Source organism: Castor canadensis, chromosome 17, assembly GCF_047511655.1.
Source record: "Castor canadensis chromosome 17, mCasCan1.hap1v2, whole genome shotgun sequence".
Taxonomy (NCBI): Eukaryota; Metazoa; Chordata; class Mammalia; order Rodentia; family Castoridae; genus Castor; species Castor canadensis.
The window spans coordinates 55,303,504-55,315,533 of NC_133402.1; the positions used below are offsets into that span (position 1 = coordinate 55,303,504).

Here is a 12,030-nt window from a genome sequence, read left to right on the forward strand (position 1 = left end):
AGAACTTATTTTTGTAAGAGTTTTGAATTCACAAATTGTCAGGCTTCAGTTGATACACGCTCATTCTCACCTAAAGGCTGGTATCAGCTTAAGATACTATGCCCAGCCAGGCACGGTGATGCATGCCTGTAATTCCAGTTTTGAGGGGGCAGAGGTGGAGGATTGTAGTCCGAGGCTGGCCCTGGGCAAAACTTGAGATCCTATCCAAGAACCTAAGACAAAAAAAGGGCTTAGCTCAAGTGGTAGAGTGTCTGCCTAGCAAGTGCAAGGGTCCTCTATCCCCTTTTTGTTTTGGCCCCAGTACCACCAAAAAGATTTTTAAAAAATGCTTACCTCCTGCTCTGCCTCAGCCCTTCAGACATTCTTTGTACAGGAAAGCAATGTTACTTCTCCCAACTGTAAAGCCCTAAACTCTGAACCACTCATTCACAGGAGCCTTGTACACCTCAGCTTGTTGAGTGAGCATCAGGCACTGTCCCGTGGGGGACACAAAGCAAATCTGCTTACGGGCAAGGCCCTGCTCTGCTGTTGAGAAACGTGCCTTTTCAGGTGGCCTCCTGCTCCCACTCTAGGGTGAGCTCCATCCCAGCTGCACTGGACTCCTGAGCACTGTGGGTATCATGGGATCTCCTCCATGCTGCCTTCAGCATTGCCCTCACCTGCTGAACCAGCCACGCTGCTTCGACCAGACTGCTGTTTCTCACGCTGCCGTTTCTTGGCTGGTGGCCTCTGATCAGCGCCTCCTGGGTGCCAGTGCCCCTGGTTCTGCTGCATGTGGGTGCGTGGCCATGACTTGAATTTTTTTCTTTTTTTGAGTTTAGCGTACAGTGACCTCCATTCTCGTACAGTGAGGAGGATAACTGCCATGAGAGTCCTTGGATGACACAGTGTGCCTTAGGCAGAACATTTAGCACAACTGTGTCATCTTCATGTTCGTATTTGGGGACTCCCAATAGACTGGCCAGGGCAAGGACTACTGGGCAGCTGTGTGAACACAGTACCCCGTGAGAGCATCTACTGCCTCTGCAGTGTGAAGTCAGGTGGCCTGAATACCATCATCTTGGGGAAGGACTGCTTGTCTTGGAACAGCTTTACCTAGTCTTAATCTGGCCTGGGTAGGCATCTGCTCTCTGGCTCTTGGCCTTCTACCTATCCCCCGTACCTGTTCTACCTTGTACTTAATAGCGAAGTCACAGACAGTGGGCAGGGACATCATTTCTTCTCTAATCAGTAGTGGCTGCCTTGGGATGGCAGACTGGAGGTGTTCCCGCACCTTCAGAACCGCTAATGGGAGGTGGTGAAGCTGGACTTGGAGCATGAGATTGCCAGGATTCTCAGGCCAGGGGCAGTTCCCCTAACCTTAGCTTTCATGTCTTCTTTGGAATTGGTCCCAGAACTTGACTGGCTTCCAGGGCATCTTTTAGTCTGGAGATAGCTGAGACCTAAGGTGCCTCTTAGGAATGTTCCCTAACTAGTGTGGGCTGAGGTTGGAGGTGTTTGTGGCTGGTTAGAGTCGTATGAAGGATGATCTTGACTCCCCTTAAATTCTTGTTTTTAAATTGCTTTCTGGAAACCACCAGAAGACACAGTGCTGCACCACGCCCGTACTTCCCTACCTGCAGCCGTGGCGAGTAGACAGTGGGAATGATGGCAAACACCATTCCGGACCCGAGTCCCAGCTCTGCCTGGAATCTGCTTCCAGAGACTCCCGCCTTCAGGCAGACTAGACTGGGGGAGTGAGTGTAGGTGTAACCTCACCAGTGTGTCTCAACTCTCCCCCTTCAGAGTTGGTGAAGAGCCTTGGTGAGTGGGAAAAAGGGGCAGAGGGCTCTGAGTAGGAGACACACCTCCCAGACACAAGAGAGAGCCTTTGGACCATGCTCTTCTGGAAATCTATACAATTGTACCACTTCAAAACAGTAAACAAGACGCTTTGTGTTGAGAATTAGGACAGTTTATTGTTTGACCAACATGCTGAGTCTTTTCCACATTTTACACAGTTTAATGTAAAGTCAATATGGCCACTATGCCTTCTGAGCCCATAAAAGGTGAAAATGCTACCCTCTGTGTTCCTCACGGCCAGTCCCTTTATAAAGGACGGTGGAGGGAGAAGTCAACACACCGGAATATGCAAGCTGGCCTCCACTGTCATGGTGGCTTCTCACCTCTTGCGGAACGCCTGAGCCCCTGTTGCAAGGTCTTCCTGATTAACACTCCCTGCTGGGAGTGTCAGCCAGACAGGAGTCTGGGGTCCACAGTTTGCTCATTGAAATCCCAAGATTTTAGATACCGAAATAGTTGATTTCAAGCAACAATTCAAAGGGTGCCCTGGTCTGTGTGGGTGCCCAAGGCAATCCAAGTAGACTCGGGGACCAGCCCTTCGCAGTGGAGGAGCCCAGAGGGCACTTGCATTCTCCCAGCTCACTCAGATGTGCTGGGAAGACTGTTACGTTCTCACCAGAGCCAAGATGGCCTGAGGGACACAGGCACACACAGCAGTTCTTTCTGATCACTATGCAGTCCCATTTGTACACACAGGTCAGCAATGGATGAAGACTGGCAACTCCTGACTTGCTGGGTGATCAATCAGAAGCACCCTCTCTGTCTTGGTTCTCCTACCTGTGAAACAGGAAGAGTTTCACACTGCTGTGGCAAGGTGACAATGCCTCACATTCTTTGGGGGAGAGGTAGTTCGGAAACTAGTGAACATACAAACCTAAGAGCTTGCAGCACTCAGACTTACTTCCCATCACCTGGCTCTTACTCGCCTCATGGTCCTTGGTATCTGGTGTCCCGTCCTGACGGACATCCTACCTGCCTTCCAGCTTGGGAAGGAATGAGGCTGCTGTCTGCAGGACACCGAAGCCAGCAGTGCCACCCTTTTATCACACCAGGTATTTGAGGATGGGGTTCTGGCACTGGTTTAGTCACTGGATGATACAGACATTGCACCCAGGTGTGTCTACACCTTTAGCTGCCACCTTTCAACCCTCATTTCTGTTGCCTGAGACATCTAACTCGTCTGGCCATGGATCCCGGGGAACATTCCAGAATGTCAAAGGACGGTGACAGAAAGAGAGGCAGCAAGGCCTCTAACTGCCAAGCTGACCAACCTCGGACCACACCAACTGCAGTTCCAGCATCAATGCAATGACGTCATGTCTTCTCTGACACACGTCTGCCTGTGTAAATGTGTTACCAGCTTACTCCATCCTGCACTCAATTTTTCTTTTCCTGCAGAACAGGAGTTTTGCTGACAGCTTTTCTTTGAGCTCCCTAAAGCAAAAGAGAGCCCTGCTCATGTGCCAGGTCAGGTCTAGTCTTTGGGGAGAGGCACCGACTTACTTACTTGAGATCATACGCTAAAAGGAGTCCTCCACTCTGATCTCGGCTAACCCATCTGGATGCCACAAAGACGTACTCTTGCTGTGGATACTGAGGCAATTTCACATCGTTATGAGAATCTCACCACTTATTATTAAACCTTAATGCTGAGTCAAGGTCCTGCCTACAAGCAAGAGGACAGTGATGCCTGCTCAAGATGAGAGTCAAAAAACTAACACAGTTCTGTGAAAAAGACCTGGCTGCCTTAACAGAGTCCAGGAAGGAAGGGGGACAACTGACTGAGGAAAGGAAGGCCAGGGAATGGCAGGGCACCACTAGGGGCAAAAGGACAAGAGGGGACTGTATCCTCATCCTCAGAGGCAACAGGGCTGGGGAGAGCCAGGACTCAAGAGAGGATGTTGTGAACAGGCTAAGAAAAGCTGGACTGGCTAAGGCCACGTCAATCCAAACAACACCTGCCACGTCTTACTGCTCATTCAGAACAACAGACCTTGGTTCCTTGGATTGTGTGCACGTGACAAGGGAACCGTTTCTACTTTGTTTTCAGGATGTTTTAAGAAAAGCTATACTTCAGTGCCAAGAAAATGAAAACCCACCATACATTCATTTACCAAGACCCATTGCAGATCCCAGTCAATGGGGCTGTCTCAGAGGCCACAAGTGAGGCCCCTCCCTGCCATCTGGGCCCAAAGCTGTATCATGGACTCCTGTAAATGCTCACGAGGTACGTTAAGCACTCTTCAACAAGCACCACTTGGGGATGTGCCTGCCACGGGGGGTCAGGGGGACGCTGACCCACACAGGCACGCACACCCATGCATATAGGTACATAGAGAAGTGGTAAAGATATTCCCGTGGGCTAGTTTTGCCTGTAGTTTAACACATCTATGCGTTATTTTATTGGTGCCAAGACAATCACAAGTTATTTGACAATATTATTTCTTAGTTCAACACATTGCAGTACTTTTGAATTTCCAAAACTGTTATCACAATGCAAGTTCCAACTGGAGAGCAGGAAAGACAAGAATATACATTGAGCACATGTATCTCCGTGTGAGGATGTGTGTGTGTCCGTGGAAGGTGTATACACAAGTCTATCTCTATATATAATTATGTACACACATATAAAAACTAAACACATGACATTTGAATTACGCTCGTACATTGGTCCTTGCTTTCTGGAAGAGGTGCCCACTGAGAGCCTGGTTCCTTTCCTTTTGAGCTGAAGGTAAATTCCTCTCTAAAGATCAGCTCTGACACACAGTCTCTTAGGCTGGAAGTAATGGGGCAGACCTATTGCACAGATATTAGCCCTGCCACTTCCTGGCTGTCGTTTTGGATTAGTTTCTGAGAAGTTCCAAAATTCATTCCAACAACCTTCTGAGAGAGTCCTGACTTACAGAGGAATTCACCCTGCCCATGAGAGCCCGAAAGAAGAGCCAATGCCAGCTGGGGTGGGGTGTATTTTGGTCAGAGCCCCCGCCCATTGCTCGACTTTGTGGTGGCCTGGGCAGTAAGTCTGGGTCAATTTGGAAGGCTGAGAGGATGTTTTCTTCAGGAGATTTTTTTTACAGGTGCTCAGGACTTAACCATTGTCAGGAATGAGTCAAAAATGGCAAGGATGGCTGGCTGGTTGGCAGATCCCAGTGCCCTGGGCAGCCCCTTGGAGGCCTCACTTTAACCTTATCCTTAGGTGCCCAGAGAACATCCACAGTATTCACAAAGGTACTACGAGCACAAAGACTTCAACTAGCCATGCCAGTGGGTGAAAACACATCAGGAAGTCAGTTTTTCCAGAACAGTACTCTGCAGTATTAGCAACTGTGGGCCTGCGAGCATGGATCATTCGAGGGGAGGGGGTGTTTCTACAGACACCCCTCCCTTCCTCAGTCACAGGTGGACCAGTAGCATGTGGCACAGGCTCCAGTGTCCCTGCCGTGCCAGGAGGAGGGCTTCCGGACACGCCACTCAGTGTCACACAGTTTCTCAGCATCAAGCCAGCTACATGTGCTGACTATTGAGACGTAACTACACGGGTGCCCAAGGCTGTAAGCCACACGTCGCCACCGCCCACAGTTGCCAACAGCACCCCGTCCTTCCTGTGACCTCTTGCTCTGCTGGTCACTGGAAAGGGACAGAGACCACATAGTTTCCTGTGCCCCTGACCACCTTCAAAGCTTCTTAGGGAAGGAAAAGGAGAAGAGCCCCATTCATTTTAACTCAGGGCCCCGCGGATGTCCTAGTCTGCCCAGAGAAGGACCGAGCAGGCTGTTTGGTTTAACTAAAGTTTGATTTGACCAAGCGGGGCCTGGATGGAGGGGCCTGGTTGGTCTGGGCCAGATGGCCTAATTACATTTCTCAGTTAATTGTTTTAATTTTCTGGGCTGGGGAGGGGAGGAAGGCAGAGGTGAACAGTTCAAAGAGAACAGGAAGGAGGAGGTGTGTGGAAAAGGTTCTCTATAAGTTTACAAATATACAAAAACAAAAAAGCACATCTTTCAAATAAAAATGACTACATTTTTTTTTATCTGGCAAAAAGTTGTATACACATGATTTAAATTTTTTTAAATTTTAACAGTTTTTGGCAATCTTAATAAAGTACAATATATTACAACCAAACCAAAAAATAGTTGTTTAAGTAACAGCTGTTAAGAGTGATGTGATCCCTGATGCCCAGCCTCCCTCCCCAACCCACCCTATTCCTAGAGAGAGAAAGGAAAATCCTCCCATCATGATCAACTCATTCCCCACCCCGTTAGGAAGCTAGCCAATAGGGAACAACACAACAAGCAAGTGGTGTCGGAGGAAGGTGCCAGCCGGCTCTGCATTAGCAAGAGCAGCCGCCCTCGCTGGCCGGGGGCTCCTGGGGTTTGTCCAGCTTGATGTCAATCACTGCAGGAGGCAGGGCTAAGGAACATGACTGCCAGAGGCTGCCACCCCTCTCCTCCCCACCCAAGCAAACACCTAGGGTCCTGGCTCTTGTTTGGTTGCAACTCTCTTTTCTCTTTTCCCCCTGCCTCTCCACACCTCCAAAGTCTGTCCACCCAGAGCAGGGCTTGTCTGGGCTCTGTCTGGCATTGCTGCTGACACACAGGCCAGGGAGTCCCTGTTTCAGAGCCTTCCCTGGTGATTGGTGCTCAAATGTCAGCACCCAGCCTTAGTCTCAGCCCCGTTGCCTTCCAGCCATACTCCAAAGTTCAGAGTTCCTCGCCAGGCATTATTTATCTGTACTGCACCTTCGGTGATCTTCTTAAATATGTCTTTCATTTAGTTTCTTTCTAGCTTTGTTAATCAGTGTCAAATCCACCCTTTATGTAAATTGTGATCACTTCTTTTTTTTCTTTTTGGTGGTACTGGGTTTGAACTCAGGGCCTTGCACGGTTTGGGCAGATGCTCCATCTCTTGAGTACCATGCCCTCAACCCTTTCTGGTTTATTTATTTTTCAAATAGGGTCTTAAGCTTTTGCCTGGGCTAGCCTGGATCATGCACAAACCACTTACCTCCACCTCCTGAGTAGCTGGGATTATAGCTGTGCTCCACCATGCTCAGGCCAGGTATGGCATACATTGTGGGTATGACTTTTCCTACCTTTATTTTCTGAATGTGTGTTTGTACATATAAACACAATTTTGATCTTGTTTGTACATATGCATGTGTATCTATACAAGCACACTTGTCATGCCATGGCAGAATATAATTAAATAAATAGGCAGTAAGCAACTGCCTTCCATCTCACCTGCCATGGCAGCTGCAGCTAGCTAAGTCCTCTCCACTCCAGTCAAGCAGCCCTGCTCCTTCACTCCCTGCTGTTTTTTCCAACCCACTGTCATGATTCTCTGCCAGCTATGATGGTGTGGCTCCTGCTGGGCCACATAGGCTCCAGCACCTGTCTGGACTGCTGGTCTGCATGCTATCCTCGCTGGGGTCTCCTGGTCCCCCTAAGGTGCGCCCTCTGAGCCCAGCCAGCCCCTTTTTTAGCATGGAGACTCCAGCTCCGGTGACAGTCATGCCATGAGTTATGTTATTTACTTATTTTCTTATTTATCAGTGCTGGGGATGGAGCCCAGGGACTCAGACAAACTAAGTATGTGCTCAAACAGTAAGCTACACCGTTAGCCCGGGGTCATGCCTTCAGATGACCTGGCTTGCGAAATCCCCCTGGCACTGGCCTCTCCACCTCAACTCTAGGACATTTTGTGCCAGCTGATTCTTCGTTGTGAGGCTGTCCTATGCATGCAGGATGCTTAGCGGTGTCCCTGACTTCCACTACTAGACACCAGGAACATGTGTCCCTTCTTCCTCTAACATACGGCAACCCAAACTGTCTAGAGACATTGCCGAATGCCTGTTGGGGAGGAGGGGGCAAAAGTCAGCCTCAGGTGAGAACCACTGGAAGGGAATTAACATTCTGCCCAGTTGGAAGTTACCTGACTGCATTTCAAAATAAATCTTTTCACGTGCAATTTGAGTCAGAATACTTTCGTAACACTGTACAGCATTTTTGGACTACGTCAAAAATCTCCTGGGAGACCTGTTAAAAATACAACTCTCTGGGCCCTACCTCAGTAGGCCCAGGATGTGTGTTTTTAACAAGTTCTCTGGAGAATCCCAATGCACAGACACCGGGGAAGCCAACTGTACAGATACTTCCAGAATACACTGCCCCAAAGAATTGTTTTGCCGTGATGATATATTCCAAATGGCGGCCATCACCAACACGGGCGCCTGAGTGGTTGGCTGAGGCTATCAGGATTGGGGAACTGAAGTTCTCATTGAATCTAGTTTTAACTAATTTTAAGGTAGCTAGCCACATGGCCCACAGCATTGGAAAGTACACGTTTAGACCATCTGCTGCAAGCTTTCATATGTACTATCATTTTTTGTCACCTCTTCCCTTGCAGTGCCACACACCATTGAAATACAGCGCTCAGGGTTACCTACTAACTGGAAAGGATGGGGAAGAATGGGTGTGCCAAGGTCTAAATAATCCCCAGAAGAGGAAACTCTCTGTGGAAGTTTCCCATAGGCCTCGATAGCTTACTATGTGCCTCTCCTATGGGTAGCAGAGTATACTTGCCTCCACCCTCTGGCTCCAGAATGGCTCACAGACCACATTCAGGGCCTCCTCGAATAGTGATGGATGGACCCAGACAGCCTGTTACGATCTTGCCCCAAACTGCTGGGACAAACTGCTTTCCCCATTCCAGTGCCTCTGACTACTGTCGGCACAGTCAGTTCTGTGTCTGGGGCATCATCAAGGCAATCCATTGCTCTCTTGGAGAGTACAATGGCTGCAGGATACAAACACTTGGATTTGATCCCAGCTCTGCCAGCTAACCAGCTGGGAGGCATTGGGCATGCTGTACTCTGTCTGGGCCATCACTGTCCTGTCTCCTCAGGACCAGTTTAGGAAGTGTCCAAGTCACACCCATTACTGTGCCTATGACAGCCTGGCTCAGAAAGGGACCAGGGGCCATGCCACGGAGGCCTACTATTTGGGCAGAAATCAGGAGACGGGAGGGCTTGTGGCTCTGTTGTTTTGCCGTTCCTCAGCGTCCACACTGGGAAAGCAGGGCCTGGGGGCTGTTAGGGAGCCCTGGGTTGGGGGCAGACTTCCTGTCCTGCATGAAGATGAAGTGTGGCAGTCAGTCTTTCACCTACACCCGAGAGCAGCAGTCAGAAATCCAAGCCCACACGCTCACCAGGCCCTAAGCCAAGCAAGGCCAAGTATGAACGTCGCAGACATCACTGCAAAGTAGTGCTTTTGTGTGATTGCTCGTGATGTTCAACACAGTTCCAAATATGACCCCAGAGCGCACAGCTTCAAACACCAGGGTTTGAAGTGTCAGTAAACAGAAGTGCCGGCCCACCACCCAGTTGCTGAAACCAAGCTGTCTCCACGTGGTGATCCCTTCCAGGACCTTGGGGTTCTGTTCCAGCCCTGCCTCATCAGAGGCCTTAGCCAGTGTGAGAGAGTGGGGCTGCACCTGCCATACAGGGGAACCCAAAAGCTGGGAAAAGGAACACATCACTTAGAACTCTTCCTCTCCAGGAGCCCAGAGGTCACCCATACTAAACGATGGCAAGCTACTGGTCACCCTGGCTGGGAGCCCATCTGACCTGACAGTGGCATGGAGCCCCCATGTGGGAGAACACAAATTGAACGATCACCACTCACCCTGGCCAGTCTGGTTTGCTTTTGGAGAGGACAGGATGGACAGCAGGCTGTCTGCAGCCTGTCGCTCACTGCCACGTGCAGCAGGGACCACCTGCATCTTGCCTCCTCTGATTTGGTCCTGCTCTTCTCTTGGCTCTTCGGGTGACCTTCGGTGTGTTCCTGGTACCTCAAAGGAGCACCACGTGGCTGGTGACACCGAGGACCTTTCTCCTGAGGCATGAGCCCATTTCTGTGACTGACAACTAGGAGACACTCCTCAGACCTACTCCCCTGGCCCTCGTTCATTCTATGGGAACACACAAACCACTGTTTGTCCTCTGGGGTCTGCTGAGCCACCTGCTCCTTGGGACTCCAGTCTGCTCTGAGAGCAACTTGAGGTAGACTGGAGAAGCCAGACTGTGCCTCCCGGAGTCTGGGCCCTGACGCCAGGCTGCATGGGCAGAGGGGAAAGATGAACGTAGCCATGACACCATCTCCTCTTTGGTTTCCAATACTGATCGATTTGTTTCCTATGTTTTGAGCCGCCTCAGCCTGCAGGTATTCTTTTGCCTCCCCAGGGTCATTCTCTGATCTGTTGTGGTGTCCACCCTTGGGGAACTACAGGGGTGAGTGGAGGATGGTGAGAAGCTGCCTGTAGGTATACATCCCATTCTGCAGGACACAGGCTGGGTATGCCAGCTAGTCTTTAGCGCCTCACTCGGGTAGGGCCATCTGGCTAGGTACGAGGAAAGCCTTCACCCACCAAAGCACTTTTCATCTCATCTTCCCACATGCCTCTTGAGGGACAGTGCCCTAGGATGGCCTAGGGCTGGATATGGAGGAGGAAAGCCTGAGTATGAATCCTAACTCTATAATTTACATGCTGTGTGATGCTGGTTAAAGTGGACTGATCTCTCTGAACCTCAATGTCAGTATCTAGCTGTCAGCTCAGGTTTTGGGTTGGACTATGCCGGTGGTGCGTGGGCCTGTTCCACAGAGTAGTGGGAAGATGGGGGCTGTGCAGGGCTGGACACAGGAAGCAGTAGGACATGGGAGGGGACATCCGTTGGGAGAGTGGTCTCGTGTAGACGGAGGCACATTGATACCTCATTGTCAGTGTATGGAAGCTTCCCTGTGGTGGGGACTCAACCTGTACACACAGGTCGAGAAGAAGGCAGAGATAGCATTTTTCCCAGCCTGCCTGCACTGTTACTGCCTACATGTCCCTGGTCTCCCCTCACTGCTGTGGAAGAAGAGGATGCAGTGGCTTGAGGTGGCAGGGGCTCAAAGACCATGGAGCTCAGCCTGTCCGTGTACCAGGCCAGGCGGAGGCCAGGCGAGTGTTCACGTGCTGTACTGAAACACCGCATGAACCAGTGGCTTCCCAGATGCATGCTTTGACTCGCTCACCAAGGAAAAGGATACTCCCTTCTTTGCTTTTCTCCTGGACATTTTCCATGCCGGGCAGGGCTGATGCCACACGTCGGAAGAGCTGCAGAGACGGGAGATGCAGGATGAGTCTGCTCCTGTGCCTTGTGCCCACTCCCTGCCACATATCTAAGCTCTCCCTGACCCTCTGCAGTTACTGTCATGTCCGCTGTTGACTGAACCCCAAGTTCTTTGCTGTCTCCAGAGCTTCTCACAGAGTTGGCCCTGGCAGAGCTCTGATGTGCTTGCAGAAGGAGGGGGGGAAGCCATGGTTTCTCGGCTGAGCAGGTTGCCCACAGGACTGGGAGGGTAAGTGTGGGTCGTGCAGTGGCTACAAGGGACCTATGTGGTGCAGAAATGGTCGAGGCTCCCAGAAGCAGCTGGCAGGTGGGCTCTTTCCACTGCCCTCAGGGGGACTGGATGGAGGAAAACAACCTTAGTCCTGCTCTTGAGACAAATGCCTCTTTCCTCAGGGAATGCTGGGGCACACAGGCATTGAGGCAGATGGACACCAGGTGCCAGTTTTGTGTGTGTGAGAGTCTACATGAGTGAGTGTGTGGTGGGTAGGGGTGAGTAGCAGGGGTGTGCATGGTAGATGAGGCACTGGCAGAGACAAAACCTTGGATGTAACATGTACAAGGCAGAAGTACAGGACAGAAAAAGATTCTGAACTGCTATGGTCTGAATGTTTGCGTCGCCCCTACATTCTTTTTCTTTTTTTTGCGGCACTGGGGTTTGAACTCAGGGCCTTGTGCTTGCCAGGCAGTCTCTCTACCACTTGAGACATCCCCTCACCCTAATTTCTTAAATTAAAACTTAATTTCCCAGTGAGATAGTGTTAAGAAGTGATTAGTTATGAAGGCAGAGCCTTACAAAAGATGAGACGAATGCCCTTACAAAAGCGGCCTAAGCTGGGTGTAGTGTTTCATGTGTGTAATCCCAGCTACTTGAGAGGCAGAGATTGGGAGGATAGTGATTTGAGACCAGCCAGGCAAACAAGTTAGCAAGACCCCATCTCAACCAATAAGCCGGGAAGGCTATGTGGGAGGTGTAGGTAGGCAGATCATGGTCTGAGATTGGCCCCTGGAAAAAAAAGCAG

The 12,030-nt window shown here is 50.4% G+C and overlaps 1 protein-coding gene across 1 annotated transcript in view; it reads right to left on the minus strand.

Annotated features, from left to right (window-relative positions):
* Positions 1–4,208: 4,208 nt before the first annotated feature.
* The window catches only part of Rab6b (RAB6B, member RAS oncogene family), a 59,108-nt gene continuing 51,286 nt past the window's right edge, over positions 4,209–12,030 (minus strand). Inside the window, exons 7-8 of the mRNA XM_020165711.2 lie at positions 10,929–10,995; positions 4,209–6,237 (exon numbers count right to left, since the gene is read on the minus strand). Of these exons, the coding sequence (XP_020021300.1) occupies positions 6,173–6,237; positions 10,929–10,995 (132 nt within the window). The 3' untranslated portion in view covers positions 4,209–6,172. The remainder of the gene's footprint in view (positions 6,238–10,928; positions 10,996–12,030) is intronic.